The following is a 25,326-nucleotide window of genomic DNA, read 5'->3' as shown; positions in this document are numbered from 1 at the left end:
TCTGAGGTCGGTTTCTTTGAACCATCTGTCATTTAAGACCGTGTTTCTGTTGGCCATCACTTCCGCACGGAGAGTGTCGGAACTCTCGGCGCTACCAATTCGGGAAGACCTTTGTATGTTTCGTGAAAGTGTAGTGATTCTCAGGCTTGATCCTACGTTCATTCTGAAAGTAAACACGCCTTTTCACCGGGCGCAGGAACTCTCTTTGCCGGACTTCTGCCCGTCTCCGCGGAACTCTACTGAACGGCGTTGGCATAAGTTAGATGTCAAACGGGCACTTCGTATATACATTCACTGGACTTCTACGTTTTGCCGGATGGAGGCTCTGCTGGTTTCCTTTCACCCGGCCTCGATGGGACAGAAGATTTCCGCGGCCACAGTGGGCAGGTGGCTCAAGGCGTGTATCTCCCTGTCATATGAGTTGTCAGTGAAACCTGTTCTGGGGCGCATTCTTCCGCACTCCACCTGCAGCGCGGCTACCTCCGCTGCATGGGCGACACAAGCTTCGGTGGAGGACATTTGCAGGGCTGCCACATGGTCCTCGGTGTCGCAGTTCATCAGTCACTATCGGATTGACTTGTACGCTTCTTCAGATGCTGCCTTTGGGCGGCGAGTCTTGCAGAGTGTTGTTTTGGACAGGGGGTTGGGGGCATCCAGTCTCCCGCCCTAGTTGTTGAGCTTGGGTATGTCCCAGCCATGGACAGTGGGAGCAACAGTCTGGAAAATGGACGTCGGCTTACCTGAACGTCCCTTTTAGGAGTGCTGCGACCACTGTCCATTCCCTCCCTTGTTGTTCTGTTATGTTCTGCTGTTGCAGTTTCTTTCAGACTGTCTGCCGTGGTTTCTCGCCTGTTTGCATGGACTTGCTGTTGGAACTTTTCCTTGGAGTCTTGCTGTGTCTTCGTGATAGACTGGAGGATCATGGGATTGGAGGTGTGCCTTAACAGGGAGAGTTTTACAGCTCTCACTTAGTTACTGTCAAGATCTGAAGTGAAGATCCCAGCCATGGACAGTGGTCGCAGCACTCCTAAAAGGGACGTTCAGGTAAGCCAACGTCCGATTTATGAAGGATTTCTATGGAATATTAAAAATTCCAAAATAGAGAAATCCAGTTTTTTTAAGAAAGTATATCTAATTTTTAAACTTTTTGCATAACATACTGATTAATGAACCAAATTTATTCTTAATTTAACAGAATATCTGTCAAATTTTATTCAGTTTCTCATTTTTTATATATTATATTCCTCTAGCTTCTTTTGTTGTTTGGTTCATATACTTTAGAAAACATAGTTTAACAATCTCAACTGGTTTGGCTCATTTATAGTACATAAACTATAATACATGCTATGTAAACTACTTTATGTTTGTGTGGATTAATTAAATCAGTAAACTATTACCACCCTAGAGTCTGGTGATACATCTGTTAAGGCTAATTGTTTGGAATTCCATAATTTTATGTCATCTCTGTTAAAAATTTAAAGGTAGTTTTTTTAAAAAAAATCACCCAAGAAACTCCAGAACAGTTATGCACCACAGATTTGTAATAAACATGAGATTTAGTCTTATCATCTGTTGATGTCAGCTGTTTTTTCAGAGTCTAATTTCTTTTTTATATTTTAAGAGCTTATTTCCTAATAGTATCTATAGAGGAAGTTATAAACAAAGTGAAATGAACAAGGCTAGATTTACAAAATGTTGGTAAGAGATGCCATCTATCAAATGGCAACACAATATTTTAAATGTGTTCTATTTAAATTACATACTAAGTTTTGGTGTGTTCTATAAAGTAGCCATAATCCCTCCCCTGCCAAATTTGACTAATAAAGTGGTGTCTTGATACCATCTGTCTATGTAGTGCAACCACTGCCATGACCTCTGTTCATTTTTTAGCAAAATGCTTCCCCCAGCTATCCCCCAATTGTTGTTGCTCTTCTGTTCACAATATTTTACACAGATGGTAACTGCGCATGCAAAAAGGGGAAAAATTCAGATAATTAAACGTGCTCTGCAGATTTTCTGTATAATGTGATATGTTGACAATGTTGAATTGGCAATAAGAAAACCCTGAGGAAATCTGGACAGAAAATGAAATGGTGGTAGCTCGTTTTACAGTTAATACCCTTTAACTATTCTGTTCTTCTAGAAAACTGTGATGTGAGAATGTAAATTCTTTCAGTGGCGGTATGCATTGAGGTCAGATCTGCTTAGTTTTATGAATACTTATTTAAACAGAGCAGTATTTCTGCATTACTTCGTCTTCAGTACAGTTCAGAATTAACTGAGAACATCTGAATGATAGTTATTGTTAGAATTCCTACTCTTGAGATTATATACCACTAAAGGTTCATATTTTTATTTATATAGGTTGTCACTAAATTCTGTTCATTTTATTATGTGCTAGGTGCTAAAATAAATTCTGGTGAACTAAAGCAGGATAGAGTAAAAAGGAAAACATATTTTGTTTCTTGAGTAAGAACATATATCAGAAACAAATATCAAGCAAATATTAGAAACAGACTATAACTACAAATCATCGATTGTTATAACAATTATATTAAAGCAATTGTACCTGTGTACCTATAATTTCATAAGTATAATACAGGTAGTCCTCAACTTATGACCATAATTGAACCAAAATTTATGTTGCTAAGTGAGACATTTGTTAAGTAAGTTTTGCCCCATTTTATGACTTTTCTTGTCATATTTGTTAAGTGAACCAGTTCAGTTGTTAAGTTAGTAACAAGGTTGTTAAGTGAATCTGGCTTCCCCATTGACTTTGCTTGTTAGAACGTTGCAAAAGGGAATCACATGACCCCGGGACACTGCTACTGTGATAAATATGAACCAGTTTTAAAGCATCCGAATGTAAATCACGTGATCATGAGGATGCTTCAAGGGTCATAAGTGTGGAAAATGGTCATAAATCACTTTATATGTTTGAACAGTCACTAAACAAACTGTTCATATGTATATATGAAAGGTACATACTTAGTTATGAAAGCCAGCTGGGTGACCTTGCATGACAGAATCTCAGCCCAACTCATCTCACAGGGTTGCTGTTTTGGGGAAAATAGGAGGAGGAAGGTGGGTGTCTTCAGTTATTGGTAAAAATAATAAAGGTGGGATATAAATAAATAAAATAAATATCAGAAATTCAAATATATGAGAATGATCTTGTCTACAAATGGTTTCAATGCTTCTCCCCACTCCCACAAAATGCATTTACATATTTAAATCATTTTGTGGTATGCATACAGTGTAGCGTATGTCCCATCATACCTGAAAATGTTAATCAAGGTCCTCCATCTGTGAGAATTTGGTACTTTTTTGTGTGTGTAACGTCGTAACAGATGAGTTAGGCTGCTACTATTGTTACAGTATAAGATAATGGAATAAATAGAAAAATTCAAAATAGACATTGGATTAAACAAATTTTATTAGGAAAACATATTCAAGATTTTAAAACAAGTTCAATTATCTATCTAGCCTGAAGACAATCTCTAATCATAGCACAGGTTTTACACTTGCTGACATAGCTTTCTGTTCCTACTCATGACATCAACAGTTTCCCACATATATCCCTATAACCATCAATAACCAAGAAAGAGGGTTTTATAATTTTATGGAAGTACATCCCATAGAATTCAGCAGATATGCCTTCCTTCCTTCCTTCCTTCCTTCCTTCCTTCCTTCCTTCCTTCCCTCCCTCCCTCCCTCCCTCCCTCCCTCCCTCCCTCCCTGGTATCAGGAGAAATTCTTTTTCTGTCACACTGATTTAAATATTGCCTTTCAGTCCGGGTTTCTGGCAAGATAGTCAACTGAAATGGTTTTGCCTCTTTTATGCAATGTATCTTCATGGTCTTGAAGCATCAGGTAGTCCTGCCACAGCTATTGCCTCTTTTATTCTTCTGAGCAATTCCTCTTTTTCTATTTTGGATTGTGAATCCTCACTGGTGATATTTCCCTCACATTAGTTTCAAGGGCCTTTTGGGCCTCATATCTGGCTCTTTTCCCAGGCTATGGGCTGGGATGATCAGAGCCCCTGCTGAGTAAATGGTAGTTTATGTGTTGATTGGAATTGCCATCTGTTTGCTGTTTATGAGGATTGTTATTTTTATATTTCAACCTAAATTGATTGATTAGATGAATAAAAATAAATAAATAGCTGTATATTTACACCTAAACATGAATGTTTGCATACCATATTAGGTTTAATATGGGCAAAATGAAAATCTTGATAGATCCCAACTGCTTTTCTCCTGTTAACACTTTTTTTAGTATTGTTCAGTACCTTTTTTTTCCCCACATGTCTGGGACTTAAGGGAGGTATACAACATCTGACTTGCCCTGAAAACTGACAATATGAGCTGTTAACCAGTGTATGATGAAACATCTAACAGATTAATCTTTAGAAAAGATAAGAGAAATTGGAGCAAAATTGTTATAGGAAAAAATAATAATATAATATTAAGAATATAATAGGTAGTCCTCGCTTATCAACCCACGAATTCCTTGCCAAATGACATCATGAATTAAAACATCATGTGACTATATCCAATTTACAGTCAGTTTCAGCTATAGTCATTAAGTGACTGGTTGTCACATGGTTGTCAAATGTGATATAATGTAACTTTGACTTCTTGCTGGCTTCCTCATTGACTTTGCTTATTGCCAATCACAGTGGTGTAACCCAGGAGTGTCAAACTCACGTCATCACAGTGACATCACATGATGTATCGGGACTTTTTCCCCCTTCACTAAACTGGGCAGGGGTGGTGCCAGTACATGGCACATCTGGCCTGCGGCTTGCAAGTTTGACACCCCTGGTGTAACCTATAAATATGTGCTGGTTTGCAATCATGATCATGTGACTGTGGGGATGCAGCAATGACTGCATATTCAAGGACTGGTTGTAAACTTACTTTTTCAATGCTGTTGTAACCTCAGTTGGAAAGTGAGGATTTACTTGTATAGCCCTAATTTTATTAGCAATCCTGCTTTAAACCATGTCTTTGGTTAAATAAAGTACTGTTTATGTGAAGGTAGCACTTTTCCCAACATATTCTTTAAGCTATTGCAATACAGCAATATTTCACTTGGAAGTACTTGAATTTTCTACATGTCTGCTCCTGATTTGAAAGGCCTTGTATCAGGTCTGTCTTGTGTTGCACTGTCTTTCTTAGTTGCCATCTTCAGTCTAGTAACTGCATCACAGGTTTGTTTTTTGACCCACAAAATATTCATTTTAACCAAAAACAATTTATATATTCATAAATTTATATATTCATAAATGTAGTGATCTTCCCAGGGGGGAGTTTCTTGAGAATCATGTTGAACAAGCACAGCAAAAATGGCTGTAGAATTGTGTGTGAGTCATTTAATGGATACATTGCTTACTAACAGAAGTTCCAGTCCCAATTGTGGTTATTACTTGACGACTACTTCAGGGAAGACAGCCAGCAGCGCAATGTTCTACTAGTTAAACATTTTAACTAGTTGACATGACTGCCAAGTTATGAAGTAGTGCAGAAGTAACAGGTACATGAAAGGTCATCTCTGCTTGTGCAGTTTACATTCCAAGTTCCTCAGTGACAATGAAAGTTTAAAAGTATTTTTGTTAGACTGTTCATTTAGCTTACAGACTCCATTAGGGAATAATCATGTTGATTTACCTGCAAAAGGGTCACACCTTTTATTCTTTAGTGCCTCATTAACCTGGAGTTTTCTAATGCTGCTTGAATGTTGGGAATGTTAACTTTAAAGTTTCACTATGACTGAGGTTGGCCACATTCCTTTAGGGATTTGTTACTAATCCTTTAAAAGGCTGTTTGAAATATTTTGTTTTCTAAAAGTATAAATGTGTCTGCAAAATTGCTCCTAAAATTTTGCTTTTCTGCTTTCTGTCACAGGAGCTAATAACTCACATAACCCAGAGCTCTGTAAACCACTATATGGGTGTATCTATTATGCAGTAGAAAACCACGCGCAAAACCCCACCTTCACTGCATGTTTGAATAGAAGTCAAGCAGAAAAATTCAACAGTGTCTACATGACAGGTTTTTGAAGAAGCTTCTGGAAAGGAATTAATAAATTGTACTTTTATCCTTTTCCTCCATGGAAAAATCCTTTAATTCATACCAGACTTTGTTTCTTTTATGTTATATTCATCACTTCAGTTGCTTACTGACTATTTATAGTACTTACAAACTTGCAGTATTTCTGTCAACATAGACCTGCATATATCTATTCAGGATTAAGTCTCAAATCTTCTTTTCAGGTTGACATGTATACAACTGTGCGACTATACAAAATACAACATTGAAATTATTTAGTTATACTCAACTTACAACCTTTCATTTAATGACTATCTGAAGTTAAAATGCACTAAAAAAAAGTAATTTATGACCTTTTTCACACTTATGACTCTTGCAATATTCCCATGGTCATGTGATGAGAATTTGGGTGCTTGGCAGCTAATACATATTTATCACAGCTGCATTGTCCCAGGGTCATGTGTCACCATTTGTAACCTTCCCAGCCAGCTTCCAACAAGCAGAATCAATGGGGGAAACCAGATTTGCTTAATGACTGCATGATTCACTTAACAACTGCAGTGATTCACTTAACAACCCTGGCAAAAAGGGTTTAAAATAAGGCACAACTCGTTTAACAACTGAAACTTTTTTGTAGAAAATGAGAAATTACACAACAAAATGAAGAAAAAAAGCAGAGCTCTAGATTAGGGATGTCAAACTCAATTTCATTGAGGGCTGCATCAGAGTTGTGTTTGACCTCGGGGGGCTGGGTGGACATGGCCAGGGTGGGCATGGCCAGCTCAACATCACTCATGTCAGGGTCACCTGTGGTGGCCAAGGCGGGATTGGAGGGATCCTCCTGCAGTCCTCTGCCAGCAAAAATGAGCTCCATTTTCTCTGGCAGAGGCACCGCGGGCCGGTTCTTCGCTATTTCCAAGGCGGCCCCACGGACCAGATCTAAGCACCTCACAGGCTGGATCCGTGCGGGCCTTGAGTTTGATACCTCTGCTCTAGATGAAAGTCTTCCTCCACCATAAATCCAATGTTAATTGAGTAGACCAGTCATTAATATTTTTGTTGACAAAAGATCAAATTATCAAATTTTACTGCAGCACAATAGTTAAACTCAGGTGTAGTCAATTATGGTAGTAATACACACACACAAACACAAATACACTGCAACAGTAAATTCAGGGACTTGTGTGTAGATTCTAGTGCTGTATTGGCGTTGGGAATCAGGGTAGTGAGTTAGTAGAGATTTTGAGGACTTAACTGCTGTAGTATCTTAGAGAAATTGGGTATCATCATTTTGTTTGTCCATGGTGAGCAACATTATCTTAAATAATTTCAATTAACTTCAGGGTTCTGTTTCCAAATCAGAGTCAGCCTCAATGCAGCTTCCTTATAATAGCAGCAGCTTTGGAAGATAGTTGTAATATGGCACATTAAAAGGCTTGAATATTTGCTAGTAAGCATTACCAAAATATTTATTTGCTTGCTACTAAGAAGCATGTAGCTTTATAGGTCAGCAAAGTAACCTTTCCTCTTTCTTTTTTCCTTTGATTTGCATAGTCATATATGATAAGGTTAATCAGATGAATAAAAAAACTGATCCCTAACTACAGTCTTCATTAACTTATGAATAGGTGAACTGTTAAGATCTTGTTTCAATTGACTTCCAGAAAAGCTGATACAACTATGGATAAAATTAAGCTGATTTTTAAAAATATGTAATTAGGGACATTCATATTAAAACATTTTAGGGTTTTGTCTGCAAAATATATCTACAATTTTAGAAGTAATACAATGCTAGAGACCAGGATAGGCATCTGATATCATCTGGACATTTTAGGCTTCACTTTTCATGATGTTCTGTTTTCTCTGCCATCTTAGTTCATGAATTATGCTAAGTCATAATACAGTTGTGGTTTGATTTAGTATATTTATAATCTATTTTGCCTTGCAAAGCACAATTCATGTGTTAGTGTGGTATTGAAATACACCAAAAATGTTTCTTGAAAAGATCATCTGTTAGTGTAATGTGTGAACACCATCACATTCATATTGATGACAAGGTTATTTTAATCTGTGTGTAGAGCATCTCATTGCCTACCGCTATAATTTATTGCTTGTCTGAAATTAAACTTACATCTTATATTTAATTGCATTGTTTTTAATCTATACAGATTGAAACCAGACTCCCAAATTGACAAGCTTTCTCTTAAAACTGCTTGACACACACAGTATGATTAAGATAGTAACATTTCTCCCCTAAATTGTATTAGTAAAGTATAACAAACCATCAAAAGAGAGAGAATATAGTAAGAAACTATACACATTGCAATGATTAAAATAAACTAAACATAAAGGGAAATAATAAACAGGAAAGGGAAAAAAATCCTTAAGTTTATTAAGTCTATATAGAAATATTTTGTTTCATGCTCTCTATTTGAGAAAATAGAAATGTATGAATTCACAAATTGATAAGGATCATTTAAGTAAATTTATTTTGCCATCTACATAAAATATTTTACAATAGAACTAAGACTAGATCAACATGACCCACATTACAACTGACCATAGGGTTGACAATACATCACCCTTAACATATTGAAGGTATTGACACTGAACTTTATTGATATTTTATTGAGGCCTCAAACCCTCCAATGCAGTGTGGTTGCGGAGAATGTGTTAGCTGTGAACCATCTTATGACCTGCTATGTCCCTCAGATTCTGAATATTCAGTTGAGTCCCTGTGTATTAAAAAGTTGCCAATTCCTGTTAGGTATCCTTATTAACTATTTACGGTCACTAAAGATAATTATACAGTACATCTTTGTGGTTTATTTTTTTTAATCTAAGCTAAAACATTTTAATACTAGTAGAAATTAAAAATGTAATTTGAATTTATAGGTTCACGTCTTCGTCAAGATGATTTCCCACCTCGAATTATGGAACATCCTTCGGATTTAATTGTTTCTAAAGGGGAACCAGCAACACTGAACTGCAAGGCTGAAGGCAGACCAGTTCCAACGATTGAATGGTACAAAGGAGGAGAAAGGGTTGAAACTGATAAAGACGATCCTCGTTCTCATCGGATGTTGCTACCGACTGGATCTTTATTTTTCTTACGTATAGTTCATGGCCGCAAAAGTAGGCCTGATGAAGGAGTTTATGTCTGTGTAGCCAGGAATTACCTTGGTGAAGCTGTGAGTCACAATGCATCATTGGAAGTAGCAAGTAAGTCTTTTGTTTCCTTTTTTTGGCAGCTATTTAAATAGAAAACAGTAGAATTATTGTTTTGATGTAAAAATAGAATGAGAAATAGTTATATGCACTAACTAGAATCATTTCCTTTGCATAAAAACAGATGATATATCTAATCAAGTGAATGGATAATAATCAGTAAAATCAAAGAGTCCTGATTTGCAAGTACAATTTATGAAGCTACTATATATACATTTAGAAAAAAAGGTTTTGAACAATACCCCCTTTGCCAATATAGAAAAAAAAGTTGTGTTATCTGGATATAATAATGAAACAATTTTGAACTATTTTAGTAAGTCCAGAATTTTGTCAAACTAATACAAACTGGGCAAAGCGTATGTTTACTGAAAAATGTAGAAATAATGTAAAAGCAATTATTTTGTCATTCATTCTAGTAAAATTGCATTGATAATATATTTAAATAATGGCATATTTATTCAATAATTACATGTTTAAGGTTTATTTTAAGATCTCTAGTTCATCTACACATGCAGTAGCATGATGCAAATGATATTGTGTTAGATGTGCATTATTATTTGGCAAACATTATCAGTGTGACTACTACATTCCGTAAAGAATATGTACACTGAAGTACTGGTATATCCACAGTATGTGCATAGGATTAGTGATATCCACAGTATGTGCACAGGGTAAGTAATATCTAGATTAGGATCCACACTCTCTTTGCATTTTTCTCTGTTAATTGGAATAACTAAGTGTACATCATGATTTGTGCAGATAGAAATATAGCAATAGAAATAGCACATAGATTTATATACCATTCCATGGTGCTTTACAGCACTCTTTGAGCAGTTATAAATTAAGCATATTGCTCCCAGAAATCTGGGTCCTCATTTTACTGACCTCGAAAGGATAGGAAGCTGAATCAATTTTGAACCCGTGAGAATCGAAATCCTGGCTATGGGCAGAATTAACCTGCACTACTGCATTCTAACCACTGTGCCACCATGGCTCATATATATTTCTTTTTATATTTGTAAAGGTCTATGATTGGTACCTGCAGTTTTTAAATAATATACCTTGAATTCTGCATATTGTTATAAACCTTAGAGCTTGGTTGTAAAGATTAAAGTTTGATAACATCTCTTTCTCTTAAGTGAGTACAACTTCATTTCATTTTCTTCTGTCATTCAAGTTCTAAACAGTGGTTTTGACTTGTGGTAGCTACAACTCTTTATACAGCTGTTATTTTATTTTTTTCTAAATACATGCATGTCAGAGTAATCCATACATTCATTATATATAATATTTAAGTACTGTACTAGTTATGTGCTACTGTAGAATGTTTGCTGGAGATCATTTATTTATTTATTTATTTATTTATTTATTTATTTATTTATTTATTTATTTATTTATTTATTTATTTATTGCTACAAATAAGCCAACAATTTGGGACAACACACAATAACTTTAAACAAAAATTATGGCTTCATTAAAGTTTGAAACTACTAATTTGTTTAAAGAGTTTTTAATTAATATCTTTACATGTGTAAAGTACTGACATTGTTGATATTGTGGTTAATATTTTCTGATTCCATTCTTTGTAAGTCTCCATTTTTATTCTTAGAACATTTTCAAACATTTTTCAGAATTGCAATTTTTTTCTTCGCATGAGTAAGCAGGAAAGACAGAAATATCAATCATTTGCCCCGCGATATATAGAAGGCAATAGATTGGACCACCCAAGCAGGAACTGTTTAGTGGGCTTAGTTCTGCTGTGGTTGGCATAGCTCTACTGAGGCCATGGTTGTGTGCTGGAAAGGAAAGTAATGAAACCCTAGACAAAATTATACCTGAAGTGAATCAAACAGTGCATAGAATGAGATAATAGGAAAAAATTCAACTGGACATGGTAAGAGCTCATTTTGGGCCTCAACAATACCAACAACACTTTACCCTTATTTCATCTGCAGAATACCATCCAGCAGATCTTTTCTGAGTCAGGTTCTGAGTAAGGAAGATTGGGCAGGAAGATAATTTGATGGACCTTTGTATGGAATTTGCTAAGCATTTGGAAAACAAAATTGCTCAGATCCTCTCAGTTAGATCCCAACTAGGCAAATGCGAAAGAGTTGACTGAAGCACAGTTTTCCAAGTTAGCTGAGATACGTTATTCCTAAGTAATTGTATAGATTATCTATAGCTTATTATCTATAAATATAATTGTTTTTGTAGATTATCTATGAGGATACAGTGACCTTCCTCATACTGTTTAATCCCGCAGTGACTTCTGATGCCATATGGCAATGTATTCTTCTGAACTCCCTAACACAATTAGAAGAGGAGCACATTGTGCTGCATGGTAGTGGACTAGTTTTAGGTGGTGGCAAGATGTGAGTAGGGTTGCAGTTCTAGACTTCTTAGTTGTGTGTTTTACAGAATGTAATGCACTCCTTTTTAACACTGACTTGAAGATATTGGCTGAAATCATCCATAAACATAGAGTCAGATATTATCAATACAATGAGATGCAACTTTACAACTCAATCTATAAATCTCAGCCATTGATGTGATAAAATGCTCTCCAAGTGCCTGGAGGCAGTTCAAATCTGGATTAAATTAAGGCTGAATCCCAGAAAGATGGAGTGGCTTTCAATTTGTAAGCAATTGAGTTCCAGAAAGATTCCGTCATCAATTCTGGTTTGGTTTTGGTTTTACTATGCTGATCTAATTAGTATCTTGAGGGTCATCCAAAATCAAATACCCTGATTTCAGAGTAGGCAGCAGTTTTTACAAGAAGGTTTTTACAAGAAGGTTTTACAAGAAGGTAATGGGGTTTTAAATTGGAGAAGCCTAAGATAATTTAATTCTGTTTTAATGTATTTTAATATTTGTATTGTGTGTTTTTAATTTTGGCTGTTCACCGCCCCGAGTCCTTCGGGAGAGGGGGCGGTATAAAAATTTAATAAATAAATAAATAAATAAATAAAGGTCCTTTTTACAGCTATATCTAGTTGCCAGATGCGGTAACGTTTGGGATTGAAAGGTTTATTCATAGTTATTCATGCCTTGTCACTCTCAATTGGATTATTGTAAAGCATCCATGTAAGATGAATGGAAAAAATATTCAAAGGTTCAAGTCCAGAATTTAGCAGTTTGAGTAGTCATAGTTATTGTGTCCTTGTAACAGTGCTGGTTTGAGAGTTCTACTGGGTTATCAGTTGGTGTAATTCAAGGTTCAGGTAATTACTTTCAGAGTCTTGAATGATTTAGGGCTTGCATATCTATGAAATCACCATCTTCAATTAACATCAGCTCTCCTAATACTATAAAGTGAAAAAGAGGAGTCTTTTTTCATGTCCCCCCCACTAAGGACATATCATCTGCAAGGGCCACAAAATCATTATTTCTATCTGTTTCTATTGTGTAGTATCATCCCATATATTTGAATGGTTCCTTCTCTGTTGAGATTTAGAATATGTATAAAAGTTTGTTTTTTCAATCTCCAAGGAAGCAGATGTTTGCTCCTCTATTAATGGAAATGGTTTTCTGTAGAAGAAAATGGCAACCATTCCTGGAGTCTCATGTTATGATTTAATGGTTTTGTTAGTTATATTATGTTGCGTTTTATTCTGAGTTAATAGGGGAAATTGCATGTAGTGCAGAGATGTTGAGATTAATGCAACCTGCAAGTCACGCAATGCAAACAAACAAACAAATAAATTGATTTCAGACACCAAGATTCAACTCCATACTTGCTCAAAATGTTTCAGAATTTAGACCTATACTTTTTTATCATGCAGTTTCTCTAAATAAATGTACAATAAACAGAGTTTTTTACATGTATACATTTCAGCAGATCACTGAAAATGTAAAATTCTACTCTATCTGATACAAAGCCACACTGCACAATAGTTCTTGTTATTTTTATATCAGAAGTAGACAACCTGTGTTCTGTTGGATCATTGTTTCAGAGATATTTTATGTCCTGGATTTCTTAGTACCCCTATAGGAGCCCTATAGGCAGTTTTTGGACATATGTTGGCTTTCCCATATAATTACTTTGTGGGAAGCTAGCAGTGAGCATCAGAAATCTTTCTCCCTCCTTCTGTCCCTCCCTCCCTCCCTCCCTCCCTTTTTTTGTATTCTTTGAATAGGCATCACCTCTTAAAGCTATTCATAAACCTTTTTTTGTAGTACATTTGGTTTAAGATGTTGTTTGTGTTTTATCAGTTTTTTATGGGACAAAATTGCATCTTTCCAAATTGATGTGAGCACCTAAAGCTAAAATAATTCGCAAATTGTCCTTGTTTTTTTTTTGTTGTTGTTGTTGTTTAACTACCCTGTAATCCCTTGCATCAGGGTGCAGTCAAGGTGATTGAATGGAGCTGAGAGTTTACTGCCCAGACGCCTATACAGAGCTCACAGCAGATATTTTCTCTTTGCGCCCAGAGAGAGAAATATGTGCCACTACCTAGATTGAACTCACAGCCTCAAGATTGTGAGGCGAGAGCTCCACCTCTAAGCCACCACACCACTCAAGTCCTTGTTCTTATTTTTAAGAATGTTAATATTTAAATTATAAACTGTGCCTTTGAAACTCTTAAAGAGGTTGTTTGGTCACATGTTACAAAGTTAAATGAGTCAGAAGGTGACACAATAGATGACTATGATGATGATTTAGTGATGATTTACTATTTACTAAGTCTGCACTTAGTTTTTTTAGAACCTTTACTACTGGTTTGCATCACCTATGATAACATCTGGGTTAATGGGTGGTGCTTCCCGCCGGTTTTACTACCAGTTCTTATGAACCGGTCCGAACCGGGGCAACCCACAACTGATGTGCAGGGTATAAGTTCTGTAACCATCCCACCTGCTGATATTAAGAAGAATATGTATCCCTAAAGAATAAGAAGGTGGGAGCAGAATACTAAACTGCTGCATTGCAGTAGAAAGGTAGATCATAGTTCAGACAGTTGTAGAAGACTTCTGGGAGCAGAACATGACACTTCCTCCTTTCTTGCACCTGGTGTATGCCACAGTCCAGCAGCCTTCTCCAGTTATCACTTAGCTGAACATTGAAGAACATTTTGTGTTTTTTTCTCTGACCTGAACAATGGTTTTCTGAATATAATAGTTTATTTTACTGTTTTACAGTCTAACTTGCATTAAATGACTATTTTCCTTTTGATTTTTTTGTGGCTTTAGATAAGTACAGAATACAAGTCATACTTTCCTGTCATTTCATACATTATGTATGTAAAAGATGCATATTGCAGAGCTATTGGAAATGGTGTTATAATAACAATAAGATTAATGAGTATCTGCCATTAATAAAATATTTTAATCCTGTTGGTCATTATTGCATCATTATTCATCTGTAGTTTCCTTTACAAAGAACTATTTGTATTTCTTTGAATTTCTTTACAAGGAATAGTTCTCCAGTGCTTTTAAATGACAGTATTTTTATTCATAATATCATTTTATATTTTCTATGAATAAGAAAAAAATTACATAGCTTGTTGCTTGTCATTTTTGTAATAGTCTCCATAAGAACACTTTTTCACGTGGCAAATAGCTATTGTAAAGTCCACTAATAATAGCATTAGCTATTTGGAATGTAACTATGTATTTCTGGTAATTTCTGCTGTGTTTCAGTAACTACCAGTATTGTGATTGCTAAAATATCTTGTCTGTAGGTAAACAGCCTGTTCCATAAGGAAGTAGTAAACATAAAACCTATGACAATGCTGAAACAGAGAGAAGAGATATAATAGAAGCTGGAATATTTTATCTCCTAAATAAACACTTTGCCCTTTTTTTTCTGAGCAAACATGGCTTAACTAAACACTATTTAAGTTACCTATTGGAGTCACAGCTGGACACAGCTCTAAGTTGATTGAAGTTGATAGAGCATGTAAGTAGAAAAGGCACTGCAGCTCTTAAAGGTTTACACAAGCAGACCCAATGATTATATGGAAGTGGTAACTAATGCAAAAGAGATATCTTAGCTTTTCTACTAAAATCTTTTCTTGACTTTCTGAACCCACCTTCTGATGTCTTGAAATATTTTTCAATTAATTCCATGTTTTTAGTCTTGTAGGATTATTATCAGGTTCATATTACATCTGCAGGGACATGTTTACTGGTAGTGAAAGGTCCCTATGCAATGTGGTAAAGGGCATGTTCTTGTCAAAGTAGTTGGGTAATGTTGTCTACAAATCTTACATTTCACAAGGGAAGTGCAATATTTATTGCTGACTTATTTTCTTACTAGTCCATAAAATTTATATTGGTATATATTTTTTACAAATGACAGCTTACTTTCCTCAAAAATATCACTAACAAATGAGACCTATACAATATATTGTGGTAACATAAGCATGTAAAAAAGGAAGTTGAATTTTAGTACTTGGAATCAGGAATAACAAAAGAATGTAGAGGCCTTCTATTGATACTCCATGAAAATAGCTTAAGCTGTTTTATATATTTAGTTGAAAAAGTCTTCCAAGCTATTTTTAGGCTTATAATTTAAAAGGGAGAATATAGAGGGAGAAAAGATTGGAAAGGAGAAATCTTAAGAAATGTAACTCTGATATCTGGACTTTGTTTCAAAGTTCTGAAAAAGAAAGTTTCAGGAATGGAGAAATAATTGTAATGGCCCAATTCCTCATTTCAGCAGCTGAGAATTAGATGGAACTGTCTCAACTGGGGAGGGGGTTGCCTCTTGACCTTTCAGAAAGTTTCTTTCTTTTACTTAATATTAGAAAAGCCCAACATGGTGTGTAGTTCTCAAAAAGTAATATTTTTGAGGAAAGAAAGCTGTAATTTGTAAAACAATAATGTACATTGAAATATAAATCTTGTAACTAGTGCTTGCCAGGATCTCTAGAAAGGTAGCAGACAAATAATGAATGACAAATCTCAGCATTAAACAAGATGAATCATAATTTCCTGGCCTGGTTGGTTAACCATAATGTAAAATTATTTTATTAAGAATTATTCAACAAAAATTATGAAGCTAAGAAGGATGCCACTGCAGAGATAAAAACATATTATCTGCAAACTGGCAGAGTTATAATCCCAAAACATGGATAGGTATTAGAAATGTGTTGCTGAAAAACAATGTTCTATGAAAAACAAGATCTATGGATTTAAGCAAAGCTGTTGAAATATACCAGGCAACTGAAGATATTATTACTTGAATAGCAGAAATATTTCTACATACTATTACTGAAAATAAACAGAATGGTAGAATGAAGGAACAAAAAGTTGCATGTGAAAAGGAGTAAGACGAATATAACTAGTAGTGGGCTTTAATTTTTTTTCTCTTTTGAGTCAGTCTTGATTCCTAGCAACTGCCTGGACAATTTTTGTTACTGTTGGCAACATTTTTGGAAATGGTTTGCCACTGCCTTTTTCCTAGGCCTAGAAAGTGACTGGCTCAAAGTCATATACAGTAGGTGACTTCATGCCTAAACCAGGATGATCATTCATAGTCTCCCACTTTGCAGTGCTTTTAACCACAACAGTAAGCTAGCTTCTGAATATTGTTCAAAATACATACTTTTGTCAGATTATGAATGTCCAGGAGTTATAGTTTTATTACTTGTATTTTTATGTATTTGTTTTAAGTTTTAATTGACATACTATAAAATTCTGGGAGTTTAGCTGGAGCATGCATTGTAGGCTATAAGAATAGTTATGAAGCAAATTTAAAACCATGCTGATTAAGTTGTTTTCAAAATATATGAATTAACAGGCTTCTACGTATAATTACTCTTCACGGATTACTGCCTTGTTGTGGTGAAGGGGCTTGTGTAGTTCAATAAAGCTATGAGCTATGCTGTGCAGGGACATCCAAGATGGACAGGTCATAGCAGAGAGTTCTGACAAAACGTGATCCACTGGAGAAGGAAATGGCAACCCACTCCAGTATCTTTGCCATGAAAACCACATGGACAGTACCAAAAGGAAAAAAAGATATGACGCCAGAAGATTAGCCCCTCAGGTTGGAAGGTGTTCAGTATGTTACTGGGGAAGAGCAGAGGGCTAGTACTAGTAGCGCCAGAAAGAGTGAAGCAACTGGGCCAAAGCCGAAAGGACGCTCAGCTGTGGATGCATCTTGTGAAAGGAAAGTCTGATGCTGTAAAGATTTTTTTTCTCCATAGAAACCTTGAATGTAAGATCCATGAATCAAGGCAAGCTGGACGTGGTCAAATAAGAGATGAAAAGACTGAACATCGGCATCTTAGGAATCAGTGAACTAAAATGGAAAGGAATGGGTGAATTTAATTCAGATGACCATCAGGTACACTACTGTGGGCAAGAATTCCTCAGAAGAAAAGGAGTAGCCTTCATAATCAATAAAAGAGTAGGAAAAGCAATACTGGGATACAATATGATCTCAGATCGAATCCAAGGCAAACCATTAAATGTCACAGTAATCCAAGTCTATGCCCCAACCACTGGTGCTGAAGAGAATGAAATTGACCGGTTCTATGAAGCCCTACAGCACCTTATAGAATTAACACCAAAAATGATGTCCTTATCATTATGGGGGATTGGATGGACATAGCAGACGCTCTTTTCCAACAACCCAAGAGACGACTCTACACATGGACGTCACCAGACGGTCAACACAGAAGTCAGATTGACTATGTGCTCTGTAGCCAAAGATGGAGAAGCTCTATACAGCTCTATACAGTCAGTAAAAACAAGACCAGGAGCTGACTGTGGCTCAGATCATGATATACTGTGGAACATAATGAAGACGGGAGTGTACAAAATAATTTCCAAGGCATTGGATATATCATGGAACACAGTGAAAACAGTCATTAACAAGTGGATAAAATATGGTACAACAGGACATTACCAAGAACTGGAGGTCCCTCCAAAATTGATGAAAAAAAAAAAGAAGAAAACTGGTTGGGGAGGCTGTGAAAAGATCAAAAACACCACAAGAGCTGCAGGAATTTCTGGCAAATACTGGTCGTGTATTACAAATGACAACAATATCTTATATTCAGCATATCTTTGGGCTATGGGGTAGGGCAGCAAGATAGAAGGCTTTTCTTACAAAGAAAACCATCCAAGCCCAGTTACATTTTGAAAAAGCTGCATCACATTTGACAAAAGCATGTGGGAAAATATGTTATGGTTTGATGACCAAGGTTGAACTTTTTGACCATAATTTCAAAAGTATGTTTGGCACAAAAACAACAATGCATCACCAAAAGTACCCACAGTGAAATGTTGTGGTGGCAGCATTATGCTTTTCTTCAGCTGGGTCTTTAGTCAAGGTGGAGGGAATTACAAACAATTCCAAATATCAGTCCATTTTGGCACAAAACCTTCAGGCCTCTGATAAAATGCAAACAATGAAGAGAAATTTCACTTTTCAACATGACAACAACCAACACATGCCTCCAAATAAACCAAAGAAATAGCTCCATCAGAAAAAGATCAAAATTGTGAAGTGACCCAGCCAGAGTCCAGTCTTGAATCCAATTGAAATCCATGAGGTGACCTGAAGAGGGCTGTCCCGAGGAGATGCCCTTGTAATCTGACATATTTGGAATACTTTTGCAAGGAAGAATGGGCAGATTCCCAAGGCAAGATGTGTCATACTGATAGGCTCTTACCCCAAAAGATTGAATGCTGTCATAAAATCAAAATGTCCTTCAAACAAAGTGTTAGCTTAAGGATATGCACACTGGAATCGTGTTATTGTATTTTATTGTTAATTTTTTCCTCTAAAAGATTTCAGTTTTATTTTCAGTTCAATTATACAGCTTATATGTTATAATACTGGTGAAAAAAAATACTGAAGTGATTTATCTTGGTCTGATTTTTTTATATCTCAAACGGGTGTGTAGACTTTTTATATCCACTGAATATGAGGTATACCTGCCTTACTGAGGCCACCTCTGCCATTCTCCAAGCGGGCTCCATTCTTGTGATCCTTCAGAAGCTGCCTTCTACAAATCTTAAGAAATTATATAAATTATATTTTCAATTTACAACCACTAATTTGACAATCATCTAAATTACAAATCCTATTACCTGGCTCAATTTTTATCATTTTCAGTTTCTTCTTCAAACCTCCTCCCCCCCTTCATACACATAACATACAATAAACAATGACATTCATTAAGCACTTTGTTTTTGGAGAAGAATTATACTAATATTGCAATTCCTAATGTATATTATCACATGTATAATAAATTATATGCTTTCATAAAAATGTATTCAAAAATGTAAGTCTTAAATGACCTGAACCACTTTTTTATAACTTTTGCTAAACTCAATAAGCTGAATTTCTTGTTTGTTTGCTTTCAAAAGACTCATAAAACTTTACTTTGGCCATGTCAATTGATTTCAGCTGATAGCACTGAACATTCAAATAAATTTAATTTAAAAGCATTCTCCTGTTATACTGGATGCTTCCTATGTCATCTGTTAAACAGTGCATGGTCAGCATATGGCTGTTCCTTTCTATTTAAGCTATTTTCTCCTGAGAAAGGAAATTCCCTTCAGACCAGACAGACATCTGCTGGCTCTCCTACCAGCAAAGCCACAGAAGAGTTATCTTTCCTGTGATTAAAAGAAATAACGTCTGGAGGTTTTAGTTTTTGTTCAATTAATCAAAAATTAAACCCATGTGGGACTTGAAGAAACTGGGCTTCTTTGTGTGTTTCATCTACTGGTAGGAAGTCCTAGAATGAATTTATAGCTTCTATTCATATTGTGCAATATAAAAGTATAATAAATATTCATACATAATTTTGTTATGTAAAAAGCATAAGCATGAAATATAAATAGTGACTAAAATAGCATACTGTATAATATGCTAGCAAATGGAATGGAATGAAACTATGATTGGAATAAGACTTCCAACAACTCCTTTGTTTCAGAGATAGATACATTATCCTCTCTTTGCTTCCTCTTTTAAAAGCCATACTTCCTCTTTTAAAACACTTCCAGATGCTATAGAATATTGCAACATCCCCTATTCATTTCTCTCTCCCAAAGTTACTTATTCTTATAATGAATGTATGAAAAAAATATTTTGGAATGATAAGAAAATCATTTTCTTACATGTGTGTTTTTTGTAGATCTATAAAATGTTTTGATAATACTAGTTGAGTTGTAGTTAAATACATTAGCATTTAAGCATTTAACTTCTTTCCTGTCTTTTATCAGCAAAAGAACAATCATTTTTTCTGAAAATGAACTGATCATTTTTATGAAAACAATATGGTGACAATTTATCTGGTTCTCTGATTCTCAGGCTATCCTTTTTATTTTGTCACAAATATGCAATTCATGTCAAATATTTTATTAATGTAAAGACAACTATATTAGTAATTAAGTTTTGAGATAACATCTGACACATTCTTCATCTGATAAACTGTAAAGAAAAGCAGTTTTCTTTCAATTTAAAATATCTTTATCAGGACAATCTGGATATTGAAGTGGATAGAAATAAAATCTTATTTTCTCTTTCAGAGGCTGTATCATTATTTGCTTCCTCACACAAGATAAAAATGAATTCTGTAGTTCAAAATCTTATTACCTGCATATGAACAATGTGTTGCTACCTCAGAGAAACATTTTCATGATAAAGACTGTCTGGTGCAGTGTTTCTCAACCTTGGCCACTTGAAGATGTGAGGACTTCAACTCCCAGAATGCCCAGCCATGCTGGCTGAGTGTTAGAGTTTGCAGCAATCCAACCAGCACACAAGTAAATAATTCAGCAGGATTCATGTATAAAAGAAACTTATTTATATACAGTAATATAAAACATGATGCATGTATACAATACCCATACAGCAGAAGCCAGAAGCAGAACTCAGAATCCAGAAGTACCGAATCAATATAATCACAGAAGCTATATTGCCAGGACAAAGCAACTCTTATATACAAATCAGTCAAGCTAAGCCACGCCCAGGCTCTGAGCCATCTGGATCACCAAACAGTCCCTATTGGCTGACCTGTTACCCTGTCTATTCCAATACATGAACTCATACACTGACAGTGGGGAATTTGGGAGTTGAAGTCCACACATCTTCATCTGGTCAAGGTTGATAAACACTGGTCTAATATGTTGTCAGGATGCCTGGGCCCTATTACTCTGATCATGAACGACATAACAGTATATTATGTTTTCAGTGTCCAAATAATTTTGATTAAAAGCAGTGCTGGTTTTTTTAATTACTTCTTTAAATATACAGGTAGTCCTTACTTAACAACCACACACCTAAGGACCATATAATGAGCTTATAAAAGGTACCTATGAACCAATTCCAGAGTTCTGATGGTTTTCACACATCACATGACCATATTTTGGGTGGTTGGCAACCAGCTCACCTTTGGAATTGCAGCATTTTGTGATTACATGACCACAATTTATAACTTTTTTTGCTAGTTTCTGGCTTTGCTGGTAAAAAAAACAATTTAGGAATATATGGATCACCTTAACAATTAGCATGTTCACTTAATGACTGCTACAAAATAGAGCTGTAAAATCAGAGCTGGTCATGTAGGTGCCTCAACTTACGGCCATCATGAGAGATGGGCTCCATTAAACTTGTACGTTGAGGATTGCTTACATATATACCTACTTCTTTAATGTATTAGTAACAGTTACTTAATTGGTTGCCACAATATTTGAAGTATTGAATATCTCCATCTAGTATACTATTCTGTTTGTGAATACCATGATACTTACTGAAATTTGCAAGTAGGACATAAGTAAAACAATATCCTTTTTCTTGTTTTTTAGAAGTATTGTTCAACATAAAATGTAGCTATGATTATTCATGTTCATTAATATTTACCTACCATAATTTTTTTTAATTCCCTTTTAAAGTTTTCAAGGTTACAAGTTATAATAACAATAGCACTTAGACTTATATAGAACTTCACAGTGCTTTACAGCCCTCTCTAAGCAGTTTACAGAGTCAGCATATTTTCCCTCAATAATCTGGATCCTCATTTTATCGACTTTGGAAGGCTGAGTTAATTTTCACAGGCGTCAATCAGGGAGAAACCATTTTCATACCCCGAATTCCTCTGATCCTATCAGACTACCACTTCGAGTTCAAACGCCTACAATTTCCCATTAAGGTGTGCTACACCATCACCATCAATAAGGCACAGGGACAGACTTTGAAAGTGGCTGGTGTGCATCTGAGATATGATTGTTTCTCCCATGGCCAGTTCTATGTGGCATGCTCCAGAGTCAGTTCACCTGACAGCCTGGTCATCCTCCAGCCAGAGAGCAAAACCAGGAATGTTGTTTACATTGAGGTCCTGAGCAATTCATCTGAGGGAGGAATTGAAAGTCTATGCTATGCAAGTTATTAGCCTGGCTATGTAGACAAAAAAGCCACAGTTGCTGGTGGGATTAAAGGGTTTAAGACCATCTATTTTATTGTTGTTAGACTTATAATAATGCTTTAATCTATAACAGAAACTTAGCTTACTGTCTCTAACAAAATAATACTTTAACTACTCATTAATTTTCAAGCTTTAAGTGTCAATTTATCAAGCCGGATCACATAGTTTCGTAGTGAAGCACGGGCATCCAGCTAGTAAGTAATAATTACATAGATTATTTTCTACAGTAGCATATATAATTTTGTAAAAAATATTTTCTGAAATTTCTGAAATAATGTCTGAAGGAACAGGAAATTAGGATTAATCAATAAATTCAAAATAACTGATGAATTTTATAGTGGAATTAAAATTATAATCTGAAATTTATTGTAATAAATTATTCATTAAAAAATAAACTCAGTAAATAATAGATACTTGGCTTAGTAATAGTATGTTGGAGAGGATTTGGAAATATTTTATTAAATTTAATTACCAGTTGAACTATTATAATATACAGTATGTAGTACAAAGCTTTTGTCAATGTTAATTGAATTTAATTACAATTTGAATTTATAGCATGTCACCTATACAAAGTTATATAATTTTAGGATGCATAAATAAGAGTAGTTTGCAAAACATTGTTATCTACTATATTCTAGAATATTAGGGGAAAACATCCGGACAGTAACAACAGTTTGGTAGAAGAATCAATTACTAAGGAAACAATGAGTTCCCCTTCACTGTTCAGGGAAAGATTTTTCAACCATTCATTTATTTTGAACTCATGCGCTAAGCTAGGGATTTTATTTGATGGTCTAAATTACCCTTACAATTCTATGATATAGTGTTTACTGCCTTCCTGCCAATGCAATTAACATCAGAAGAAAAGAAAAAGTCAAAACAAATCAGCTTATTTTTATGAGATTTTGAAACATTGTGCTAAAATTAATGACATGCCCTCAGTTTCTTCTTTCTAATAAATATAATTGCAAGGATATGTATCCTAATAAGGCCTCAATTCATCAGGATTCTGTTTATTTATTTGTTTGTTTCAGTATCAGTCTTCTATCAACAGCTATTTACAAATGCCTAATAGTAAAAGAATAGTCCTGGATTAGAAAAAATATTGCAAAATCAATAATTCTTAAAATGAATACAGAAAATTAACAAAATTCTTTTAAAAAGGAGAAGGAGCAATAGGAACAGCAGCAGAAGCAAAACAACAAGTACTAAAAATCAGGATCATATATATTACTTATTCAAATGTTTGAGGCATATCTTCAATACTGAAGCATTTCTTTGTTAAAAAAAAAAAAGATAATTTAGCACAATGGCCAATTGATAATCCTTATGGAATAATTTCCATTATTGAGTCATCATAACTAAGTAGACTTGATATTATGTAGTATCAGTAAATTTGTATTTTTTTTTAAATTTGATTTATATGCCACCCTTCTCCGGAGACTCAGGGCGGCTTACAATGCGTTAAGCAATAGCCTTCATACTTTTGTATATTTATACAAAGTCAGCTTATTGCCCCCACAAACTGGGTCCTCATTTTACCTACCTTAGAAAGGATGGAAGGCTGAGTCAACCTTGAGCCTGGTGAGATTCGAATTTACAGTAATTGCAGACAGCTGGTGTTAATCACAATGCTTTTAGTCTGCTGAGCCACCAGGCCCCTAAATTTACTGCCAGAAATGTGAGCGGGGCATTTCCCTAATATTAATGAACATGTTTTATGATATTTTTAAAAATAAAAATTCTTTCTTGCCTAGTAGGTAAATCAGATAGAAAATCAACTCCAGGAAGGCTAAATTATTTTATTGATATCGGCCATAATAACAGAATCCTTCAACTCTGATTGTGCTGCAATTTCTCCTTATAACTCAGTGACTTAGGAAGGAATCTGTCTAAACTAGCTCTCAATATTACCTCATTCGGGAGTTCAGCCTTTTTTCAAGAGCGCTGCTTCCTACATTCCATGGCTGGGATCTTCACTTCTTCGTAGCTGATTACTGGGTGTTACTTATTCAAATTTTTTACTCTGGTCTCCGCCCCCTTTATGCTGATTACTTCAGTCTTTTCACTCAGTAGCTGAGTACACTGGTGTTATTGTTTTCCTCTGTGTTCTACTTTGTGAGTTATTGCATTGTTTCAGTTTTTACTTCAGTTTTAGTTTATTTACTTAATTCAATTGATTTAATTAATTTAATTAATTAATTTAAGTTAATTGATTTAATTTATTTACTTTCATTTAATTAGTTTCATTTAAATAATTTCATTTCTAGTTGCTGGGACTGTATATATATAATTTCTATTGGATAATTGTTACTGCTGGTACAGGTTTGGGGGTTGCTTACTCCAGACCTTTCAATTCCTTGAATGTTTAATTCTTCAGCAGCCATCCAGAGTCAGACCCTGTTGGGCTGCTCCGTGAATGCTATTCTGCCGCAGGCGGTGCTGCTGGGCAACCAGTGAGCTGGTTCATCTGCTCCCGCCTCAGTCCCAGCTAGGTTTCATTAAGGAAACCTGTATAGCGGCTCCGGAGTCCATGCCTAGGCTCCAGGCATACTCCGATGTGTATGAAATCGGGCGGCCGCCATTTTGGAACGGTTTGGGACGGCTTGCATGCTGCGGATCGGCAGCAAGCTAATATTGCTGAAATGAGGTCT

The 25,326-nt window shown here is 35.4% G+C and overlaps 1 protein-coding gene across 1 annotated transcript in view; it reads left to right on the top strand.

The window, feature by feature from the left end:
- Positions 1-25,326, top strand: part of ROBO1 (roundabout guidance receptor 1) — a 447,547-nt gene that overhangs the window by 245,073 nt on the left and 177,148 nt on the right. The window contains exon 4 of the mRNA XM_070943637.1: positions 8,949-9,275. Within this exon, the coding sequence (XP_070799738.1) occupies positions 8,949-9,275 (327 nt within the window). The remainder of the gene's footprint in view (positions 1-8,948; positions 9,276-25,326) is intronic.

The sequence above is a fragment of the Pituophis catenifer genome, unplaced genomic scaffold, assembly GCF_029215685.1.
Source record: "Pituophis catenifer annectens isolate HBS135680 unplaced genomic scaffold, rPitCat1.0.hap2 SCAF_4, whole genome shotgun sequence".
Classification (NCBI taxonomy): Eukaryota; Metazoa; Chordata; class Lepidosauria; order Squamata; family Colubridae; genus Pituophis; species Pituophis catenifer.
Note: the sequence above shows the minus strand (reverse complement) of the source record. Positions and strands in the feature narration are given on the sequence as shown.